The sequence below is a fragment of the Chlorocebus sabaeus genome, chromosome 24 (genome assembly GCF_047675955.1).
Source record: "Chlorocebus sabaeus isolate Y175 chromosome 24, mChlSab1.0.hap1, whole genome shotgun sequence".
NCBI lineage: Eukaryota > Metazoa > Chordata > Mammalia > Primates > Cercopithecidae > Chlorocebus > Chlorocebus sabaeus.
The window spans coordinates 45,503,407-45,526,483 of NC_132927.1; the positions used below are offsets into that span (position 1 = coordinate 45,503,407).

General features: G+C 40.2%; 1 protein-coding gene across 5 annotated transcripts in view; it reads right to left on the reverse strand.

Annotated features, from left to right (window-relative positions):
* The window catches only part of DCAF5 (DDB1 and CUL4 associated factor 5), a 108,902-nt gene that overhangs the window by 54,626 nt on the left and 31,199 nt on the right, over positions 1 to 23,077 (reverse strand). For 4 of the 5 annotated variants that reach the window (XM_007987098.3, XM_007987102.3, XM_007987101.3 and 1 more), the window contains exons 2-5: positions 21,134 to 21,277; positions 17,850 to 17,886; positions 16,497 to 16,636; positions 14,746 to 14,875 (exon numbers count right to left, since the gene is read on the reverse strand). In XM_007987098.3, the coding sequence (XP_007985289.2) occupies positions 14,746 to 14,875; positions 16,497 to 16,636; positions 17,850 to 17,886; positions 21,134 to 21,277 (451 nt within the window). The remainder of the gene's footprint in view (positions 1 to 14,745; positions 14,876 to 16,496; positions 16,637 to 17,849; positions 17,887 to 21,133; positions 21,278 to 23,077) is intronic. The other variant, XM_007987100.3, reaches the window with a different exon arrangement.

Sequence of the window (23,077 nt, forward strand, 5' to 3'; positions counted from 1 at the left end):
GAAGATAAATCTGGATATGTTAATATATTCAGTCATGCATCAGCTTAATGACAGGAATATGTTCTACGAAATGTGTTGTTAGGCAATTTTGTTGTATAAACATTATAGAGAGTATTTACACAAACCTAGATGATATAGCCTACTATACACCCCAGCTATGTGATATAACCTAGGCTACAAACCTGTACAGCATGTTAACATATGTTATTATACAGAACACCGAATGCCATAGGCAACTGTAACACAATGGGTAAGTATTTGTGTATCTAAACATATCTAAACATTTAAAAGGCACAGTAAAAATACAGTATAAAAGATTTTAAAAAATGGTACACCTATATAGGGTATCCACCATGAACAGAGCTTGCAGGACTGGAAGTTGCTCTGGGTGAGTCTGTGAGTGAGTGATGAGTGAATGTGAAGGCCTAGGACATTACTGTACACTACCACCACAGACTATATGAATATTACACACTTAGGCTACACTACATTTATTTTAAAATATTTTTCTTTCTGCAATAATTAACCTTAGTTTACTATAACTTTTTTTTTTTTTGAGACAAAGTCTCATTCTGTCACCCGGACTGGAGTACAGTGGTGTGATTTCAGCTTACTGCAACCTCTGCCTCCTGAGTTCAAGTGATTCTTCTGCTTCAGCCTCCTTAGTAGCTGGGATTACAGGCAACGTCATCATGCCCAGCTAATCTTTGTATTTTTAGTAGAGACAGGGTTTCACCATGTTGGTCAGGCTGGTCTCAAACTCTCGACCTCAAGTGATCCCTGCCTCAGCCTCCCAAAGTGCTGGGATTACGGGCGTGAGCCACCACACCCGGCCATTAGTTTACTATAACTTTTCTACTTCATAATACTTTTTTACTGCTTTAACTTTTTGACTCTTGTTGTAATACTTAGCTTAAAACAGGCACATTGTACAGTTGTACAAAAACATTTTCCTTCTTTATATCCTTATTCTATAAGCTTTTTCCTATTTTTTTTTTTTTTTTTTACTTTTTAAACTTCTTTTTTGTTAAAAACTAAGACACACACACACACACACACACACACACACACACACACACACAATTAGCCTAGACCTACACAGGGTCAGGATCATCAGTATCGCTATCTTCTACCTTCACATCTGTCCTACTAATGTCTTCAGGGTTGATAATACATGTGGAGCTGTCATCTCTTATGATAATACTTCCTTCTGGAATACCTCCTGAAGGACCCGCCTGAGGCTGCTTTAGAGTTAACTTTTTTAAATAAGTAGGAATATACACTAAAATAACTGTAAGAAACACAGTATAGTAAATAGGTAAACCAGTAACATAGCTGTTTATTATCAAGTGTTATGTACTGTACATCAAATTGTATGTACTGCACTTTTATATGACTGGCAGCACAGTATGTTTGTTTACACCAGCATCACCACAAACACATGAATAATGTGTTGTGCTACAATGTTATGACAGCTACATCACCAGGCGACAGGAAGTTTTCAGCTCCATTATAATCTTATGGGACTTCTGTCATATATGGGACTTTCAGTCATATATCTGACTGAAAATCGTTATGCAGAACGCACATGTATATGGATAAATTCTCAACACATACCAATGAGTGAAAAAGTCCAGTTGTAGAATGATTATATAGCAGCATATTATTTGTGTGAAAAACATACAAGCATATGGAAATAATGCCATATATTTTTCTACAGGTACATGTATAAGCATATAAAAACCAAGAAAAAGTTCTGGAAGCATATGTTATAAACTCATAATACTCACTATCCCCAGGAGAAAACATGAAGGACCAGGACTAGAAGAGGTAGTCAGAGGGGGCTTTAGCTTGTGGACAGTTTTAAAAGGAGAACATTATTACCTGTTGCTGGTTTTTTCTTTTCCTTTTGAAATAATTACAGATTCAGAGCAAGACACAAGAAATGTACAAGAACGTCCTGTGCATCCTTTACCTAGTCTCTTCCAATGTTATCATCATCTTGCATAGCCATAGTACAGTATCACAAACAGGAAAATTACATTGGTACAATCCACAGACTTTATTCAGATTTTACCAGTTACACATGCATTCATTTGTATTAGGTGAATGTGATAACCACTGTGCTATGGAAACTCACGTGTATAGCTTGTATATGTACATCATGCATAGCTTCATGTAACAATCACTGCAATTAAGATATTTACCGGTACCATCACAAGACTCCCTCATGCAACTCTGTCCTCTACTCTCATCCCTAACTCCTGGCAATCGATAATCTGTACTTATCTTGAGAATTATATCATTAATGAGGATTACATAAGTGGAATTACGCAGCATGTATTCTTTTGAGATTGGCTTTTTTCAGTCAACAAAATTTCCTTAAAGTTCATCCAAGTTGTATCAACACACTTAGTTCCTTTTCATCACTGAGTCGTAGTCTGTAGTATGAATGTACCACATTCACCTAATGAAGGATATGTGGGTAGTTTCCAGCTTTTGGTTATAAGGAGTAAAGCTGCTATGAATATTCATGTACAAGTTTCTGTGTAGAAATAAATTTCATCTCTCCTAGATATAGATCCAAGAATGAAATTACTGGGTTATAAGTTCATCTGTAATTTATAAAGTAACTACAAACTGTTTTCCAAAGAGGATGTACCATCATATATTCCCACCAGCAATATATGAGTGACTGAGTTTCTCTACATCTTCACCAGTATTGCTTGTATTTTAAAAAGCTAAACTAAGAAGTCTGTCAAAGTATTTCAAAACAAAAGGAGAGATAACTAGGTATTTTTAAGTTCTTTATGGACATACACATCATCAATGAAATATTTTTGTACCCATTTAAAAAAAATCAAACCTGAATTTGTTCAAGCTTCTAGATCTAATATCAAATTATGGGAAAAACCAGAGTCAGAAGAACATGCGAAATTGCAGTATAAGAATGCAATCAGCATAAGCTAGAATATAAGAAATTCCTAAGACAAATAATCCAGTTTCTTCAACACATAAGTTGCAAGCAAAGGAAGTGAGAGATGGCCGGGCGGGGTGGCTCACGCCTATAATCCCAGCATTTTGGGAGGCCGAGGTGGGTGGATCACCTGAGGCCAGCAGTTCAAGACCAGCCTGGCCAACATGGTGAAACCCCATCTCTACTAAAAATACCAAAAATTAGCTGAGTGTAGTGGCGGGCACCTGTAATCCCAGCTACTCAGGCGGCTGAGGCAGGAGAATTGCTTGAACCCGGGAGGTGGAGGTTGCAGAGAGCCAAGATTGCACCATTGCACTCCAGCCTGGGCAATAAAAGTGAAACTCTGTCTTAAAGAAAAAAAAGAAAAAGAAAAAAGTGAGAGACAGGGGTACCTACAAACAAAGAAAGACTTGTAAGTCAAATCATCTAGTTGCTTTGTAAGGAGTTTGAGTTCTGCTTCATAAAAACCACTGTAACAACTAGATATGAGATGGTATTAAGGAATTACCATTATTTTTTAGGTAGAATAATATTGTGGTTATGTTTCTTTTTTAATTATCTTTTTATGGAAAGCAGTTTGGTAGTTTCTCAAAAAGTTTAATATAGATCACCATATGATCCAGTAATTCTACTCCTAGGTGTAATATACCCAAAATAATTGAAAACAGGTTCTCAAAAAAATTTTTTCATGAATGTTAATGATAGTATCATTCACAATAGCCAGGAGATGGGACAATCCAAATGGCCATCATTAGGTGAATGGATAAACAAAATGTGTATATCCATATCTGTGTAATGTATATATAATAGAATATTATTTAAGTCATAAAAAGGAATGAGACACTAATACATGTGGATGAATCTCAAAAACATGATGCTAAGTGAAAGAAGCCAGACAGAAGGTCACAAATTGTAATGGCCAATATTAGGTGTCAGCTTGACTGGATTCAGGCATGCCTACATGGCTGCTGAAGCATTGTTGCTGTGTGTGTCTGTGAGGCTGTTTCCAGAGCAGACTGAGATGTCAGTCAGTGGGCAGGGAGAAGATGACCCGCCTTTAATGTGGGCAGGCATTGTTCCAGTGTGACTAGAACAAAGCTAGCAGAAAAAGGGGGATATTCAGCTTGTTGACGTTCATTGTTCTCTTTCCAAGCCTGAGGCTTTGCTTCCTCTCCTCCTGCCCTTGGACATAAGACTCCAAGTTCTTCTGCCTTTGGACTCTGGGACTTGCACCAGTGGCCTCCTGGGGGCTTTTGGGCCTTTGGCATCAGACTGAAGCCTGTACTGTCGGCTTCCCTGCTTTTGAGGCTTTCACACTTGAACTGATCACTCTACTGGCTTTTCCCATTCTTCACCTTGCAGACAGCCTATCATTTACCTTTGTAACGGTATGAGCCAATTCTCCCTAATGAACTCCCTTTTATATATACATATATCCTATTGGTTCTGTTCCTCCGGAGAACCCTGAATAATTATACACAGTGTGAAATATCGAGAATAGGTAAATCTTATTTTTACTATTCTACTTTTATCTGTTTTTTTTTTGTTTTGTTTTGTTTTGCTTTTTTTGAGATGGAGTTTCGTTCTTTTTGCCCAGGATGGAGTGCAATGGCATGATCTTAGCTCACTGCAACCTCCACCTCCCAGGTTCAAGTGATTCTCCTGCCTCAGCCTCCCGAGTAGCTGGAATTACAGGCGCCCACCACCATGCCCGGCTAATTTTGTATTTCTAGTAGAGACAGGGTTTCACCATGTTGGCCAGGCTGGTCTCGAACTCCTGACCTCAGGTGGTCCACCGGCCTTGGCCTCCCAAAGTGCTGGGATTACAGGTGTGAGCTATCTATCGCGCCTAGCCCTATCTGGTTTTTTTTAATTTTTTTTTTATTTTTAGTGATAGGGTCTCATTCTGTCACATAGGATGGAGCGCAGTGGTGCAGTCATGGCTCACTGCAGCCTCAACCTCCTGGGCTCAAGTGATCCCCCTGCCTCAGCCTCCCCAGTATCTAGGACTGCAGGTTCTGCCACTACCCCACCTGACTAATTTAAAAAAATATTTTTGTAGAGATAGGGTGTATGTTACCCAGGCTCGTCTTGAACTCCTAGCCTCAAGCAATCCTCTTGCCTGGGGCTCCCAAATTGCTGGGACTACAGGCGAGTCACCACACCCAGCCTACTTTTACATATATTTGAAAAAAAGCCTTACCATAAAAATTTTTAAGAAGAAAAAGTCAACATATGATTTTAAAATAAGAAAGTTGGCCAGGTGCAGTGGCTCATGCCTGTAATCCCAGCACATTGGGAGGCTGAGATGGGTGGATCACTTGAAGACAGGAGTTTAAGACCAACCTGGCCAGCAAGGTGAAACCTCATCTCTCCTAAAAGTACAAAAAAATTAGCCAGGCATGGTGGCACATGCCTGCAGTCCCAGCTACTCGGGAGGCTGAGGCAGAGGAATTGCCTGAACCCAAGAGGTGGAAGCTGCAGTGAGCCGAGATCGCACCACTGCATTCCAGCCTGGGTAACAAAGCAAGACTTTGTCTCAAAAAAATAAATAAATAAAAATAAATAAATAAAATAAGAAAGTCCATTTAATTTAGGTTTTGATGTCATCTACTTCTGAATAACTGGACTTGTGGAATACGAAAGGAAGAATATGAAATGATACGTGTTTGCAGAGCTCCCCTCCATTTACCAGGCATTCCCCCAGATGCTCTGGTCTGAAATGAAGTCTCTTGTCATGAAAGACATTTGTGTTTGGTGAGAAGGAATGGACATAAGGAATCTCTGGCCTAAACCCCAAAGACCTGGGGTCTGAGTGAACTTGAGCAAATTCAACATGGACCTCTCTGATTAACCACAGCTTCCATCTTGTAAGATCAGCAAAATTGCTAAATCATCTTGGGTGTATGTTAAATAATGGCAGAATCAAAGATCCCACCCCGGACCAACAATTCAGTCTGTAGGTATGGGATCCAGGAAGAAGTGCTTTGACAAGCTCCTCAGGTGATTCTGATGCCCCTTAAAGTTTGAGAATCACTGGGTTAGGAAACCAGCGACCTGGTGTCCTCCAGCGGGCAAAACTGATTCTACAACTCCACCCTGTGGCCTAAAAGCTACAAAGCAACTTCACCAGACTACCTGGCTCTCTGCCACATAACTGATGGTGACATTCAAAGCCCAGCAAGAAATCTTACAACCTCCTCTAAGGATTTATTCCTGAAATACAGCATTTGGATTCATATCATTATACTCAGGGATTAACAGGTCCATAAACATTGCAGAAATTCTGAATGGAGAGATCCTTTCCTCTAGAAGTTAGGGACAGCTACATTCATTCAACATACACTCTGTGCCAAAATAGTGCCAGGTGCTGGGGGACATGGTGAGTAAAATCATTTTTAAGAGTATGTAACAGGGAGATCTAGCAAGGAAGTTTTCCCTGATGATCACCATTTGATCTTGGTAACTATGACATGAATATGTAAAGAAAAATCAAGAAAAAAGGAGAACGTACCCTCTATGTGTATGTGTTTTGGGGGGTGGTGCAAAGGGAGAAGAGACGTAAGCTAAGGAGCCAGTGAAGTCAGAATCTTATGGAGAGAGTGAAATGGGTCTGAAGTGGGGTAGGGGTTTAAGGAATGAAAAGAGTGGCCAAGCACTAACACAGAGCAAAGATGTTTATGGCAGAGGGAGGGAGAGACAGAAGAGGCAAATAGATTTTGAGATTTCAGCCAGGATGATTATAAAAGAGACGATGACATTAATAAAAAACAAAGAAGTTTAAGAAAGGAATACAGTGCTCAGGAGAAAGCAAGCTTTTTATTAAGGAGTTCAGAGGACGGAACACTAGCATGAGTATTGTAAACCTACGTATGGCAAAGATGGGTGAGTAGAAGACAGAAAGAAGGGAGTAGCTTAATAACCAGAAGGCATGCCCCCGACTAAAGCTAATCATTGTGACAAGCAAATCCCACTGATCTCCAGCTTTTCTGTTGCAGTTTTCTATAATACCATCAAAATTTCTAGGTCCCCCGACTCTTCTGTCTCTCTCTCTTTTGTCCCTTTAAGGCAGCTCTGTAAAGAGCCAGTGTTATTGCCACAGCCACTGGAATCATAAGGAAGAAGATAAATACCCATTTGAAGACAATAGTGGCCTTGGATTCTTTTTTTAAATTTTAAGATACAACATAATACAGGCCAGGAATGGTGGCTCACACCTGTAATCCCAGCACTTTGGGAGGCCAAGGCAGGTGGATCACGAGGTCAGGAGATCGAGACCATCCTGGCTAACACGGTGAAACCGCGTCTCTGCTAAAAATACAAAAACTAGCCGGGAGAGGTGGTAGGCGCCTGTAGTCCCAGCTACTTGGGAGGCTGAGGCAGGAGAATGGTGTGAACCCGGGAGGTGGAGCTTGCAGTGAGTCGAGATTGCGCCACAGCACTACAGTCTGGGCAACAGAGCAAGACTCCATCTCAAATAAATAAATAAATAAATAAATAAATAAATAAATAAATAAAAAGATACAACATAATATAGTAACGTACACTAATTCTAAGGGCATTGCTCAGTAAAAATGTATATAGGTATACAACCATGAAATTGCCACCCAGATCAAGATACAGAACCCCAGAAGTTTCCCTCATGCTTTCCTTAGTCAATACCTTACCCAGAGGTAACCACTATTCTGACTTCCATAACTTGCCTGTTCTTGAGCATCATGCAAATGGAATCACACAGTAGAGATTCTTTTGTATTTGAATTCTTTTATTCAACACTATGACTGTGAGATTCATCCATGTCAATGTGTATATTTATAGTTTGTTGTTTATTTATGTTTGTGTAATATTCTATTGTATGGCTATTCCACAGTTTATTTACCCATTTTCCATTTTCTTTTGATGGATATTTAGGTTGTTCCTAGCTTTTGGCTATTACAAATACAGCAGCTGTAAATGTTCTTGCACATGTCTTTGGTGGAAATAGGTACTCATTTCTCTTAGACATACTTAAGAGTGAGATTGCCGTGTCATAGAGTTATGGTGTTTAGTTTTAGTAGATACTGACAAATAGGTTTCCCTAATGGTTGTACACTGGCTCTTTACAGAGCTGCCTTAAAGGGACAAAAGAGACAGAAGAGTCAGGGGGACCTAGAAATTTTGATGGTATTATAGAAAACTGCAACAGAAAAGCTGGAGATCACTGGGATTTGCTTGTCACAATGATTAGCTTTAGTTGGGGGCATGCCTTCTGGTTATTAAGCTACTCCCTTCTTTCTGTCTTCTACTCACCCATCTTTGCCATACGTAGGTTTACAATACTCATGCTAGTGTTCCGTCCTCTGAACTCCTTAATAAAAAGCTTGCTTTCTCCTGAACACTCACCTAAAATGTATGAGTGTTTCAGTTGGTCCATACCCTTGTTAACACCTGATACTATAAGTCTTTTTAATTTTAAACACTCTAGGTGTATACTGACACTCACTGTAGTTTTAATTTGCATTGCTCTCATGAGTGATAAAGTTCAGTACTTTTCAAATGCTTATTGGGTATTTGGATATTTTCTTTGGTAAAGTACCTGTTCAACATTTCTGCTCATTTTTTAAATTGATTTTTTTTTTTTGTTTTTTACTTACTGATTTGTACTTCTTCATAAATTCTGGATATTCTTACTCAATATATGTATTATGCTTTTTTTTCCCCAGATCTGTTCTTGGCTCACGCTTTCACTTACTTTTATTTTTTTTTGAGACAGACTCTCACTCGGTCACCAGGCTGGAGTGCAGTGGTGCGACCTCGGCTCACTGCAACCTCCGCCTTCTGGGTTCAAGCTATTCTCCTGCCTCAGCTTCCCGAGTAGCTGGGATTACAGGTGCACGACACCACACCCCACTAATCTTCGTATACATTTTTTTAGTAGAGACAGGGTTTCACCATGTTGGCCATGCTGGTCTCAAACTCCTGACCTCGTGATCCACCTGCCTCGGCCTCCCAAAGTACTGGGATTACAGGCATGAGCCACTGCGCCCAGCCCTTTTTACTTACTTAATGGTGTCTTTGGCCAGGTGTGGTGGCTCACACCTGTAATGCTAGCACTTTGGTAGGATGAGACAGGAGGATTGCTTGCACCCAGGAGATCGAGACCAGCCTGGGTAACACAAAGAGACCCTGTCTCTACCAAAAACATTTTAAAATTAGCCAGGCATGATAGCATGAGCCTGTGGTCTCAGCTACGGAGGCTGAAGCAGGAGGACTGCTTGAGCCTTGGAGGTCAACGCTGCTGTAGCCATGATCATGCCACTGCACTCCAGCCTAGGCAACAGACCAAGACTCTGTCTCAAAAAAAAAAAAAAAAAAAAAAAAAGGTGGTGTCTGCTGAGCAAAAGTTCTTAATTTTAATGAAATCCAATGTGTCAATTTTTTCTTTGATGCATAGTGCTTCAGAGGTTTTAATAAATTTAAGAAATCTTTGTCTACCCTGATTGCCTTGCATTCTGAAAGGAAGGAGGCTAAATTCAGGTCAGTCTCATTCATTGAAGTTTCAACATACATCAGCACATGAGTGCCTTTTCCAGTCTTTGACATTAAGCCCCTAGGCTTTATTTTCCTATAATGGTATGAGCAACCCTGAAATGCAATGTTGCAGAGATTGTCTGGCTTGTTCAGAAGGCAGAGTTTCATTTAATGTGGTCTCTATAAGTAGGATTGTCACAGGCTCCAAAAAACAGACGTTTAACTGAAAGGTCCCCAAACCCAGAGAGGACCTAAGAGCAATCTCCTCTGATAGTAGGAACTTGCGTTCATTGCCCATTTTCAGATGCGTCATTTACACAAGTGAAAACACCATCTTATAAGGCAAGTCTTCATAGGAATTCTTGGCTTGCTCCAGTTTTATTATTGAGTGGGAAAAAAAACCACTCTCTTTATTATCCTTGTCAAAGCAAGACACCGTTATCTATCATAGAATTAACAGTTCCTGGTAGAAACTAAAGAGATTAGAAGGGAGAGAGGTGGTGAGTAAGCAGACAGCTAAAACAGGCAATGAAAAGGATGACAGAGTGAGAGCAGGGGAAACTTTTGCTTTTCCTGAATTCTCTGGACATTAGAGGATCTCAGTTCTGAAAACTGTTCAGAGGTACTGCAACAGCCTAAGATAGATATAAATGCAACACTGGCAGTAAGAAAGGAAGTTGGTTGTGAAAAAAACAGCAGAAATCATCTAAATGAAATAAATGAAACCTTGACAGAACATGCAATGTACACTTGCAAGTGTGAAATGTTCTCTTATCCAATCACTTACACTCAAGCCTCTCCTCCCCAGTGCCCACTCATCACCACTAAAATCCCTAAAGCAGAAATTTCCAACTCCAATGTCTACAGGGCCAGGCAAGTGATGTAAATGAGGGACACACCGGTATTAAGACATCAAGAAGTGGTGGGACCCTGAACAAACATCACAGAGGCTTTGGCTGACTCTTGCTGTATGAGAATAAAGGCCCAACGAGAGCACATCTTTCGTCTTTTTCAAGAGATGTAAGAAACTGCAATTTTACTTTATAATTTTTCAAATTCTAGCATATCAGGTAGACCAAAATATCTCTGTGGGTTGAATTTGGCCTACAGGCAGCTAGTTTACAACCTCTGATCTAAAGTGTTGCAGCAAAATAACTAGTATATGCAGATTTCCAGGGTTATAAAAGGTAAGAAGTTTGAACAGGTTCTGGGCCATGAGACAGTGAAATAAGGTTTAACTTTCAGGGACAGAAAGTCTAAAGGACTCAGACTTCAGAATATGACAGGTCGGTATTGGAAAAATTTGAGAGGAATTCTGAAAATGTTCTATTGTAAGGAGGCATAGATGAAAGAAAATTAGAATGTACAGGGACCCTATCTGATTTAGTAAGAGAGGGAACTGGGTGTGGTGGCTCATGCCTATAATCCCAGCTACTTGGGAGCCTGAGGCCTGGGCAAGACAGTGAGATTCTGTCTCTAAAAATAAAAACTAAAAAAAGAAAAAGAAAAACAGGGGAAAGGGGAAGGATGATATATATGTACACACACACACACACACACACAAACATACAAGTTATTTCACCTCTCTGTGCCTTGATTTTCTTATCATAAAATAATAGAAGCTACCTCATAGGGTTATCGTAAGGATTAAATAAGGTAATTATTCATATGATGGTCAATACCCAGAGGGCAAGTAATGCTTAATAAATGTTAGTTATTAGTTATTATTATGAGACACCGAGTGGTGAAGTAACTTATTCAAGATCACATGCCTATTAAGGTGTACTACCTGGATTTGTACCCAGGAAGTATGGCTTCAGAGCCTATTCTTCCTATACTAAAGGCAGCTCTTCTGCCTCCCCTTACCTCGCTGGGCTAGTTTCTTATTCTTAATCTGTACAATGAGGAAGTCAGATCATATTATAATTAAAGTCTTCTTTAGAGCTGACTTTTTTTTTCTCTGCCAGCCAGCCCTCTAATCAGCTTATTTCAGGGCAGCAGTGGGACAAAAGTGACTCTGCTCCTATACCTTCAGGCTACCAAGTGGAGAGGTATAGTGTAGGCTTGGGGTAAGCCAGGGAAATCATTCAAACGTTGACTAAGACATAGGTTAAGCCAGGAAGGAGGTGTTCAGGGTGAGACCCTCATCACTGCTCCAAGGAGATTATCTGTTTCTAGGACAGCAGGCCCTGATTCACCCACATGCCCATGCAATTACAAGCTAGAAGTCATTTAAAATCCTGATAAGGAACCACAACAGGTTTAAAATCTGGGGTCACCAAGCAATCTTATCCTTTTGGAGTCAAGGGTCTCTATGAGAACTTGGTAAAAGCTTTCTACCATCCCTAGAGAAAATATGACATGTGTTCACTCAGATACATAAGCCACACAATTTTACCTGCAGTTGTAAGAGATTCACAAATTCCTTAAAATCTCTCCCTACACTTGAAGTATCCCTGAAAAAGTTCTATCATGTTCCAGGCTTGTCCTCCCAACAGATACAGAGTTGCCCCAAAATCTAGGTTGGGGTTTCTAGGCAGCAGTGCTCAAGAGACAAATCATCTATTGCAACTCAGCATAACTAGTCCTACATGGAAAAGAAAAAGGGCGCTCTCTTCCCCCAAACCAACTTGTACTGGAGGAATTCTAACAGAAAAGATCTGTAATTTCATCCCCAAACTCCAGTGGATGCAAAGTTAAGAAGAGTTCCAAAGACATTTCATGACCCTTTTCTGCCTGACACCCATAAAACCTTGTAGAACCTTAGAAGAGTTGAAATAAATGCAATAACATCCTAGTCCCCATGGCTCTATGCTCCTTCTTTTATTCCAAAAAGAAATTAGTCACGATTGCCAATTAGCCTTACTAGGCAACTTTTCTCCCACATGGACTCTGAAAACTGTAGGTTATCAAAGAAACTATAAAACCTTACCCATAATTGAAGAACTCAAAACAAGGTATCATTTTCCCCCATAATACTAGCAGTAGTTCAAGTGTTGGTGAAGGTCTGGAGACACATGCAATCTCATACACAGCTGGTAGATTTGTAAGTCAGTGCAGCCTTTGGTGGTGGGGCTACAAGTTGACAGTTTTTATCAAAAATTTAAAAACATGCATCCTTTGATGCAGCAAGTCCGTACAGATATTTTTGCAAAAGTAGGCCAAGATAGACATACAACCAGGTTAAATGTAACATTGTTTATAATGACCAAAAACTGGAAACAAGAAGTCCTCCTGGTTGTTGGGTACATCATATAAATTGAATGCCATATAGGCATTAAAAGAAGGGGCTAAATCTGTTAGTATTGGTATGAAAAAAGGCTCCAAAACATATTGTTAATTTAAAAAAGAAATCGAGAACAGTGAGTATTACTACATGCTTCCTTCTGTCTCAAATTTTTTAAAGGATGCATATGCATAGTAGTATACATATTATATTAAGTTCTGGAAAGATAAACTGTTTACTGTAGTTACCTCTGGAGTGACTACAGACACTAGAAAGGAGTAGAACTGTACGGACAGACAAACATTTTAAAAACATACAAGTGTCAGGGATAATCTGGAGATGATTTCGTTTTTATTTTTTTCTGCATAAAAACCCAAAACCAATAAATGTCACTGTAAAAATAAAATAATCATCATCACTTACAATTCTTTTAACAAGAAAGAAACTATATTTATTAGTGAGGAGACAAGTGGAAAGCAGAGGAGGGCCCATATAATGCACAGTAAGAAACTGGTGGAAGAGAATGGGAGAGAATTGGGAGAATTAAAATATCCACACACTCCTCCTCTCTCAAGACACTGCAGACACCATGAATTACTCAAGCTTTCCACTGGAGATGAACAGCTCAGTGCCCTACTCCAGTTGCCAGCTATTCACTGCAATTTTAAGTAGGAGAGATAGTAGGTTGGGAGAAGACTGGCGCAGTTCGTCCAAATCCTGCCTTTCGTAATATGGATGAGGTACAACAGTTGTTCCTAAAGAGCCTGAAGTAGTAGAGAACACTGCAGCTGAATGCAATTGTCTTCTTGGCAGACAGCAAGCCTCCTAAAGTACACAGTGCAAAAGCACATTAGGGGTCCTGCCACTACACACATTTCAATAGACTGTAAAAACAAGAGCCAGGTGCCTATGCAACAGAGGGGGCAGGAGAAATCTCTGCTGCCCTCAGGAAGCTTAGGGAGCCCTGCTCAATGCCAGGGACAACCCTCCAGGCTACACGTATCTGCTACAATAGTTCCAACCATCTCTTACTGCCCCATAGAGAGAATCAGCTAGGAGTAAAAATCATCAAGGAAGATAATCTTCTGTACTTAACTATTCCTTTCATCTGAGGCCCATGAAATAAATTATAACATCACTTAGTTTCCATGATACTCTTTTGCAACATTGCTTTACGAAGTGGGAAATGACATCTATGCAGAATTTCCAGAGGAGCTAGCTAGCAATGCATGGAAGTTTTTAAATAAAGCATGGCCAGCTTCATGTACAGGTGCCATAAAAAGTAGTCCCTCCCCCATGGGATTTAAGGAACATAAAAGAGCCTGCTACTCACCCCCATTCCCACATTCTTTAATGATGCCTGAGATTCCCCTATTAGTGATTCATGCCATCATTCAGGATTGTCTTAAGTATGCTCTTTTCATAGTGCCATGTGGAGAAACACATGAGGTTGTGAACACCACAGTGCAATGGCTCTCAACCTTTTGTTGTTGTCACTATAAAGGTCATTAGTCCTTTTGATAAACAGAAAATGCACTTATTTGAAAATATAATATATAATTTTCATATAATTTTGGCAGTTCAGTATTTTTTAAGCCCTCTTAGGGATCCCCTCCAACCTAGGCTTAAGAACCTCTGGCTTAGCAGCAACAAGTTTGGGAAATCTCCACCTCCACCTCCTCCCCTCCACCCACCCCACAGCAAGAGCTCCTATGGATCTGGGGAACACTGGGCCTGAGGAGAGAAGGCAATATTAAAGGGATGCTCTGACTACTTCAGATAATTGCCTAAAACTGACCCTGTCTACAGTCCAGATTACTGTTTATGATTCCTCCTCAGCAAGGAGTATGGATTTTTCACTGTCTATTCCTTGGAAACAGGCTCTCCTGGCTTGAGACACACTATTTATCTTAAGAAATGCCCAGCAGAGATAACTGCCAAAGAGGTCCTTACAACACTTACTGGCTGGTCACATTACCTGAGAAATGAGGCAGGGGAAAGTTTTAACACCTTCTGAATAAAGGGGACTCACCTCTGAGGTTTGCGAATGTCCCAGAGTCCCACTCCTTCCTTTGAATTGGCTGTGGCCAACAACCTGGGCTCCACAGGGTTAAACATGACACTATGAAAGGCTGATGGATAGTTTGCCAGGCAGAAGGGTTCTGTGGAAAGAAAAATTACAACCAGTTCATTCCAGGTATCTTTGGGCCACTGGCAGGCAGATAAGCAGAAATGTGAATGCAGGTCGGAGCACTTTTTAATAACCACTCCAATGACCTGGTGCCCCAAAACAGTACATAATTTCACCAGTCACCCCTACTCACGAGGTCCCCATGAGTCCTATACATAGCAAGGTAAACACATTTAACCACATTTTAAGCTATAACACCCAGAAATATATATAGTAGCTATCAGATCTTGAGACAAAACAGAAATGGTCACTAAAAATGGGAAAGTAAACCATTTTACAGTAAGTAAAACTGAATTCCGCAGGAGCTGAAAAAATTCACAACCAATTACTGGTAGGATTCTTATGCTTTTAATCCAATTGTATTAGTTTTAGAAATTAAAGGTTTTTAAACTGCACACAGATTTGATGAAGATAAAACAAAACACGACAAAATTAAGACATGGTGAAATAATGGTGTGGTTTTTCTCTTCTGCTTCAAAATGCTCCCTAACATCTAGCCAGTCTGTAATCAACTTCACCTAGAAACCCTGCATCAATTTACAAAAATTAGCAGGTTCCAAGTGAGGAAGAAACCACTTAGTTACCTAGCAGGATATACTCCTATGGGACCTGTTAGAGTAATACAAAGAAAGCACTTCTCAGTCTATGACCTCCATATGCAGTACTTCACAGGTCTTTGAGCAGGTAAAGCACTCAGTCATCTCCGCCATCAGGCAGTTCAGACTAAGGAGAATTTCACCTACCAAGCCCACAGTGGCTTGACCACAGCTGCTACTTCCTGCTACCTTACCTACCTAACCCTAAAAACAAGCTTCTCTTATAGCCTGAACCTAATGTAAAATGTTTAGAATATAAAAAAATTAAAAGACCCAGATGCTGCCAGACAAAACAGGCAGGATAGTAAATTTAGGTACACAGCTGTGATCATTACAATCTGCACTGAAGGACAGGGTGAGTATGGCAGTGGCACTAAGGCTGGTACTAGAGGAAGGGGTCTTCTGAAGACAGGTAGAATTACAGAAATCTCTCCGTAGGAAATGAGCTGAGAAGATGCATTTCCTGAAGAACTTCAGAGAAAGTCAACAAAGCAACTTCTTCATTTTACACATCAGAGTCAAAGGGCACATTCAGAGGAGGCACTCACACAGACAATCCCCTTTAAATAGAGTTTACTTGCCATCATTTTAAGATCCTATACACAGGTGATTTGAGATTCTGTGGTTCAACAAAATAACAAGCCTGAAACTAGGATGCAGGAAAGCACATAACACCCCCATTCTCTGTAAATAATCAAGCATAGTTACATGTCAGCACCACAACTTCTGCTCCTTGGGGCACTAAACAGCAAGGTACAAGGGTCTGTGGAGAGCCACAGGAGGGTAGAGAAGGACTGGCAAAGGTGCCTCACTCCTGAGTACTTAGGTGGAGGATAAGGCCTCCAAAGACCTCTTATGCCTCCATGTGAGTGTTTCACATTTCCTTTCCCTTGACATCACTTGCACATAGATACTGAGGTCATAAATTGGATCTTCAATGAATCTGACACCAAACTGCTCAACACAGTCCAACAGTCTTTTGCACAGTGACCCTACCTCCATGGGGAGATTCCCGGATGTCCCAAATGAGAACCCGGCCATCATCTGAGGAACTGGCAAAAATGTTGTCATTCACTGGGCTCACAGACAAGCCATATACCGCATCTTCATGAGCAAACACGTCCAATGTCTCACTGCTGGGAGATAGAGAGCAAGACAGAGGCACACACATACACACAAGCATAGTGCAGAGTCCCAGCACTTCAGTACCGAGGGTGCCATCTTCTCCACTTCTAGGAGAAAGTCAACCCAGCTAAACCTGAAAAATATTATATTTCCTGAAAGGTAGGTAGTCAACTTTCAGGTTTAAGAAAAGGTACTATTAAGGAGCCTTTTTAGAGATTTTATAATTTTTGTGTTAAATAAGCATATTTAAAAGTGACTCAATAGCTGAGTTTAGTATTTTCATTTATTACAGAATTCTTCTGCTTGTGTACAGATTTGGAGGTCGTACTTGATTTTCCTTTTTTTTTTTTTTTTGAGATGGAGTCTTGCTCTGTCACCCAACGTGGAGTGCAGTGGCACAATCTCGGCTTACTGCAAGCTCCGTCTCCCAGGTTCATGCCATTCTCTGCCTCAGCCTCCCAAGTACCTGGGACTATAGGCGCCCGCCACCACACCCTGCTAATTTTTTTTTTTTGTATTTTTAGTAGAGACAGGGTTACACCATGTTAGCCAGGATTGTCTCGATCGCCTGATCTTGTGATCCGCCTGCCTCAGCCTCCCAAAGTGCTGGGATTACAGGCGTGAGCCATAGCACCCGGCCTGTACTTGATTTTCAAAGAGCAAGGGAAAGCTTTAGAGCAGCCAAGTCTGATGCCAACAGGGTGGAAGAGGGGTCTCCTAGCAATCTGATGAAGAGCATGGCTCTGACGCCAGGTAGCCTAAGTTCAGGTTCTCGTACCACTTGACCTTCTGTTATCTAACATGTCTGTGCCTCCGTTTCCTCATCTAGAATGGAGATCACAATAGTATCTCCTTAGAAAATAAGTGTGAGGATTAAACAAATTAATATGTACGAAGCATTTATAATGGTGTCTGGCACATAGTAAGAACTCAAATCAATATTAGCTATTACTGTTCTTAAATATTGTGGTTCCTTCTCTTCTAAACTCTTGTTTTAAATTTTCATCTAAAACGTATACTTTCATACCAACTTTCAAATCCCTTTTTCCTTTTTAAATCAAAACTTTATTTCAAACTATTGTAGGAATATCTTTTAGAAAAGAACAGCTGGTTTCACGCTGTTTTCTTCAAAAAACAAAATCCAATTTTAGTCTAAAGAAATATTTGCCTCTTCATATATGAAAAACAAAGTCAATCACCTTCACATACCACCAATCTATTTACCTTTCAACATCATGGAGGATAACTTGCTCATCATTTCCTGCAAAAGAAAAAAGCAGACATTTGATCATTCCTGCAAGGTGGTCCCTGTCCACATTACAATTTAGTATTATTAAGTTTTCAGGGAAAAAATATGAACAAATCCAATGCTAATATAAATTAGAAGTGTTAGCTAGAAAAAAGATTTATAGAAATCATTTAAGAAGGATAGGACACTCTTACAGATAATTTTTTAAAAATAATAGCAGCCAAGTATAACATAGTAACAGTTCCCAACATGTATTATCCAGTGGATGATGTAAAAAAAACAACTGTGGCTACAGCCTGGGCAACATAGCTAGACCCTATCGCTATGAAAATAAAAATAAAAAAATTAGCCAGGTGGTGACACACCCTTGAAGTCCCAGCTACTAGGGAGGCTGAGGTGGGGGAAATCGCTTGAGGCCAGGAGTTCAAGGCTGCAGTGAGCTATGATTGCACTCCAGCCTGGGCAAGAGAGAGAGACTGTCTCAAAAAAAAAAAAAAAAATGTTGGGGAAATAACACAAAACAAAACTGTGGCCATCAAGGAAAACACTAAATGATCATTGGCAAATTAACTCACTAGCTTTTTTTTTTTCAGCAGAACACTCACTAATTATGAGACCCACAATAAAATCTTTAACATTTCTATGACCCAGCTTTGTAACCTACAGAATAGTGATAATAACATCACAGAGTAATTGTGAGCATAAAAGTACAACTGTAAAAGCATTCAGAATAGGGCTGAGCGCTTAATAAGCCCCCAATAAATGTTTGCTAATATTTCTATCCTCATGCTCTTTAAAAAAATTTTTTCTTTCTTTTGAGACAGGATCTTGCTCTGTTGCCCAGGCTGGAGTGCAGTGGTGCAATCATGGTTCACTGCAGTCTCGACCTCCTGTGCTCAAGCAATCTTCCCACTTCAGCCTCCCCAGTAGCTGGAACTACAGGCATGTGTCACTATGCTTGGCTAATTAAAAAAAAAAAATTTTTTTTGGTAGAGATCTAACATGTTTGGGTCTAACTATGTTGCCCAGGCTGGTCTCAAACTCCTGGATTCAAGCAGTCCTCCTGCCTTGGCCTTTCAAAGTGCTGGGATTATTACAATTGTGAGCCACCATACCCAGCCACATCATCTTTCACAGCATTAAAACTTGATGACTGTGATTCCAAATGATGTGAAAGTTTTAATCTTGTATTTCTCCTTATGCTATCAAAGGATATAAATTATATTCATGATATGTGTAGTCCTGCCTTCAAATGGTTTGTATAGCAAAAAAATTAAAACCTGAATATAAAAAGACAAAACATAAAAAAAGTCCCACTCTATGCTAAAATGCACAACCAACAGTCACTTAAATAGAAAGCAGGCCGGGCGCGGTGGCTCAAGCCTGTAATCCCAGCACTTTGGGAGGCCGAGATGGGTGGATCACGAGGTCAGGAGATCGAGACCATCCTGGCTAACACGGTGAAACCCCATCTCTACTAAAAATACAAAAAAAAAAAATTAGCCGGGCGTGGTGGCAGGCGCCTGTAGTCCCTGCTACTCGGGAGGCTGAGGCAGGAGAATGGCGTGAACCCAGGAGGCGGAGCTTGCAGTGAGCCGAGATAGTGCCACTGCACTCCAGCCTGGGCGACAGAGCAAGACTCTGCCTCAAAAAAAATAAAAATAAAAATAAATAAATAAATAAATAAATAAATAAATAGAAAGCAAAAGTAGCAGTAAAGATATGGCCCAGGGCATCTTAAACAAAGGCCTGGCTGTAAATTCTATTGTGGGTGCAAACCAATGAATCGGTAAACCCATACTAATGCCTTCTAGATATCAGGCACAGTGCTAGGTCCTGGGTATATAAAAAGAATAAGATTCTACTCTGTCCTTGAGAACTCACAGTCCAGTTGGACAAACAACTAATAGCAACAAGAGGGTTTGCTTTGTAGCAATATGATCTAGCTATGGGGTCAATTATTTCCTTCATAAGCAGGGTGAAAGTACATGGAGAAGGAGATATTTGAAGAGAAACTCAAATAACTCAAAACTCCTACCAATGAAAGGCTTAGGGGAATTGGTGGGGACTGGACAATTAAGGTGGAAGAACACCATGAACAAAAGGCACAGGACAAAATAGTACCGTGCAGTGCATTCTTCAAATGACAAATAGTTTGGTGGGCTAGAGTATATAACTCAGGGAAGGGAGGTCAGGCCAGACAGATGGGGGTTTAGACTTTATTTTTTAGGCACTGTAGGCTCAATGGTTCACATGGTCCAGTCTTTATTTTTAAAAGTAAACTTGTATATGAAATGAATTCAAAGGAGGATGGACAGTGGTAACAGAAATCACAGAAAGCCATTGCAAAAATCCAGGCCAAACTAAAGGATGAATATGAGAGGCTTTCAAGATAGACCTGACAGGATTTGGTGACAGACTAGATGTGGAAATGTAAGAAAGGCAGGTTTGAGGATGACTCCAAGATCATAGGTAGAATGAACCATGTGAAACTGCTACTTTTTAAAGTTGAAAATGGTTAATTGTCAGCAATTTCTTAAACTTAATAGCTTATATAATTGGGTGAATGGTAATAACTGAGAAAGAAAATCCAGAAGACAAGAAGAAATTTTCCCTCAAGGGAGGACTAATGATCTTGGTTTTAGATCTATTGTATTTAAGTTGCTTTTGGAACACAGGTAGATATCCAGTGGGAAAATCTGCAGCTTAGAAAAGAGGTCAGAACTAGAAATGTGGGGGTGAGAAGGAGTATGGCTGATGGAAGCCATCACCAAGAGGTTGGTGTGAGCACCAGCCATTTCAATTGTACCTAACACAACACTTTTCAAACAGAAGCCATCTGTGGGTTATGACATCCATTTGAGTTATGGCCAACATAATCTTTAAAAATGAAATAGAATAGAATAAAAAACAAAATCAGAGTATGCCACATATAGAAAGGTTAAGTATTGTTTCAAATGTGTGTGTGTGTGTGTGTCTGTGTGTGTTTCTGTGTACCAGATGGCAATGTGAAAAGTTTTCTGCCAGAGAGAAATAAAGAAAAAGACAGGTGAAGAAAAGAAAAAAAAAAAGAGAGAGAGAGAGAAAAGACACACACTATCCTAATATACTGCTGTAATGCAGAAAAGACAAGCTATGAGAAACCAGTAATTCCACAGCTCAATGAAATACAGGAAGAAAAATAAGGAGTTATTTTCACACTCTTTTCTCTAAAATCCCAACCACAGTGACGTTCCCAAGGTAGAATCTTCCTTTTTACCTCCAGAGAACACTTTAGTGTTCCCACTGTTGAAAGCCAGGCAAAAAATGTTGGAATGGTGCTCTCCTTTCAGCTGTATGGGCTTGACCCTGGAGTGGATGGCTTGTTCCATGTGCCATAGCAGAACCCGGCGGTCATCTCCTCCTTAAGAAGGAAGTAAGAATCTGTGGTTATAACAGCTGACATCGCAAGGCTGACAGATGGTTTTGCCAGCCTCGAATCCCATCCTTTCCAAAACTGCACCTCCCCAACTCCCTAAGATTCACATGGAGCACAAAAACTCAGAACTCTCCCTACTTCACCATCAATAGGTACATGTTCTCTAGGCCATTCATCTTCTCCCAGGAACTGCATCGTAAGCAGACACAGAAAATGAAAGGGATAAGCACTGATATTGAGACTCCTAAAGCCACCCTGTTCCTGTCTTTCCAGAGTTGTTTAAATATTTCTTCATTTGCTACCCAGAATCCCTTCATGGAAGTCCTTTTTATTTAATAGAATCTGAGATGACTTCCATAATATTTCTATCATAATGGTTTTCAAAGCAATCTTCTTAATGTGATCTCATTGACTGTGGGACACCATACAAATGGTAACTAAGAAATCACCTGACTCTTACAGTAATAGGATCTAGACAGAATACGGCTCAGCACAGCTCTTAACTCTGTGTAACTTTGGGTCTGGATTGGTGGTTGTTGTTTTTTTTTTTCTCACTTTTACTTTTTACTTTTACTTTTCTTGCACTTTTTATAAGAAGGCTATACTATTTTCCTAATAAAAATTTAATTTACAACAGCAGCAAACCATAGCAAGCTCTATACCTCCGCCTCCCCTCCTCCATTCAATGAAAAATGCAGCCACAAATGATAGCACATCCATACAAGGGCATACTATGAAGCCATTAAGTTGTTAGATCTATATAAGAGCTAATGCAGAAAGACGTCCAAAGATACTTGTTAAGGGGGAAAATGAGGTATAAAACAGTATGTACATCAATATCTATTTGCATAAAACAAAATTTTTAAAAGCTCCATGACAGCAGGAACCTTGTCAGTTTTGTTCACTGGGAAATACCGGGCACATAAATGAGTGTTTCAAAGAATGAGCATTGAGAGTATGCTTATTATCTTGTATCTGTGCTTGTATTTGCATAGCCCTATCTAGATGGCTATAAAAGAAGTTGTTTACAGTGCCAACTATAACTGGTAGGCTGGTGTTGGGAGACTTTTTATGGTGGTAAAATATATATACATGTAACTTACCATTTTACCCATTTTCAAGTGTACAATTCAGTGCCTTTAAGTACATTTGTGCTGTTGTACAGCCATTGCCATTATTCACCTTCAGAACTTTTTCATCACCCCAAACTGAAACTCTATACCCAACAAACAATAACTCCTCCCAGCGCCTAGTAGTCACTGTTCTTTCCTTTTCTTTTTTTCTGAGATGGAGTCTTGCACTGTTGCCCAGGCTGGAGTATGGAGTGCAGTGGCGCGATCTTGGCTCACTGCAACCTCCACCTCCCGGGTTCAAGTGATTCTCCTGCCTCAGTCTCCCGAGTAGCTGGGATTACAGGTGCCCGCCACCACGCCCAGCTAATTTTTTGTATTTTTAATAGAGAAGGGGTTTCACTATGTTGACCAACCAGGCTGTTCTCAAACTCCTGACCTTGTGATCCACCACCTCGTTCCTCCCAAAGTGTTGGCATGACAGGTGAGAACCACTGCACCCGGGCAAGTAGTCACTATTCTACTTTCTGCCTCTAAGGATTTGTCTACTCTAGGAACCTCATATAAGTTGAATCACACAATATTTCTCCTCCTAGGTCTGGTTCATTCCCTTAGCATAATGTCTTCAAAGTGCATCCAGGCTGTGACATGTATCAGAATTTCTTTGCTTTCTAAGGCTGAATAGTATTCTATCGTATATATATTTGTATGCATA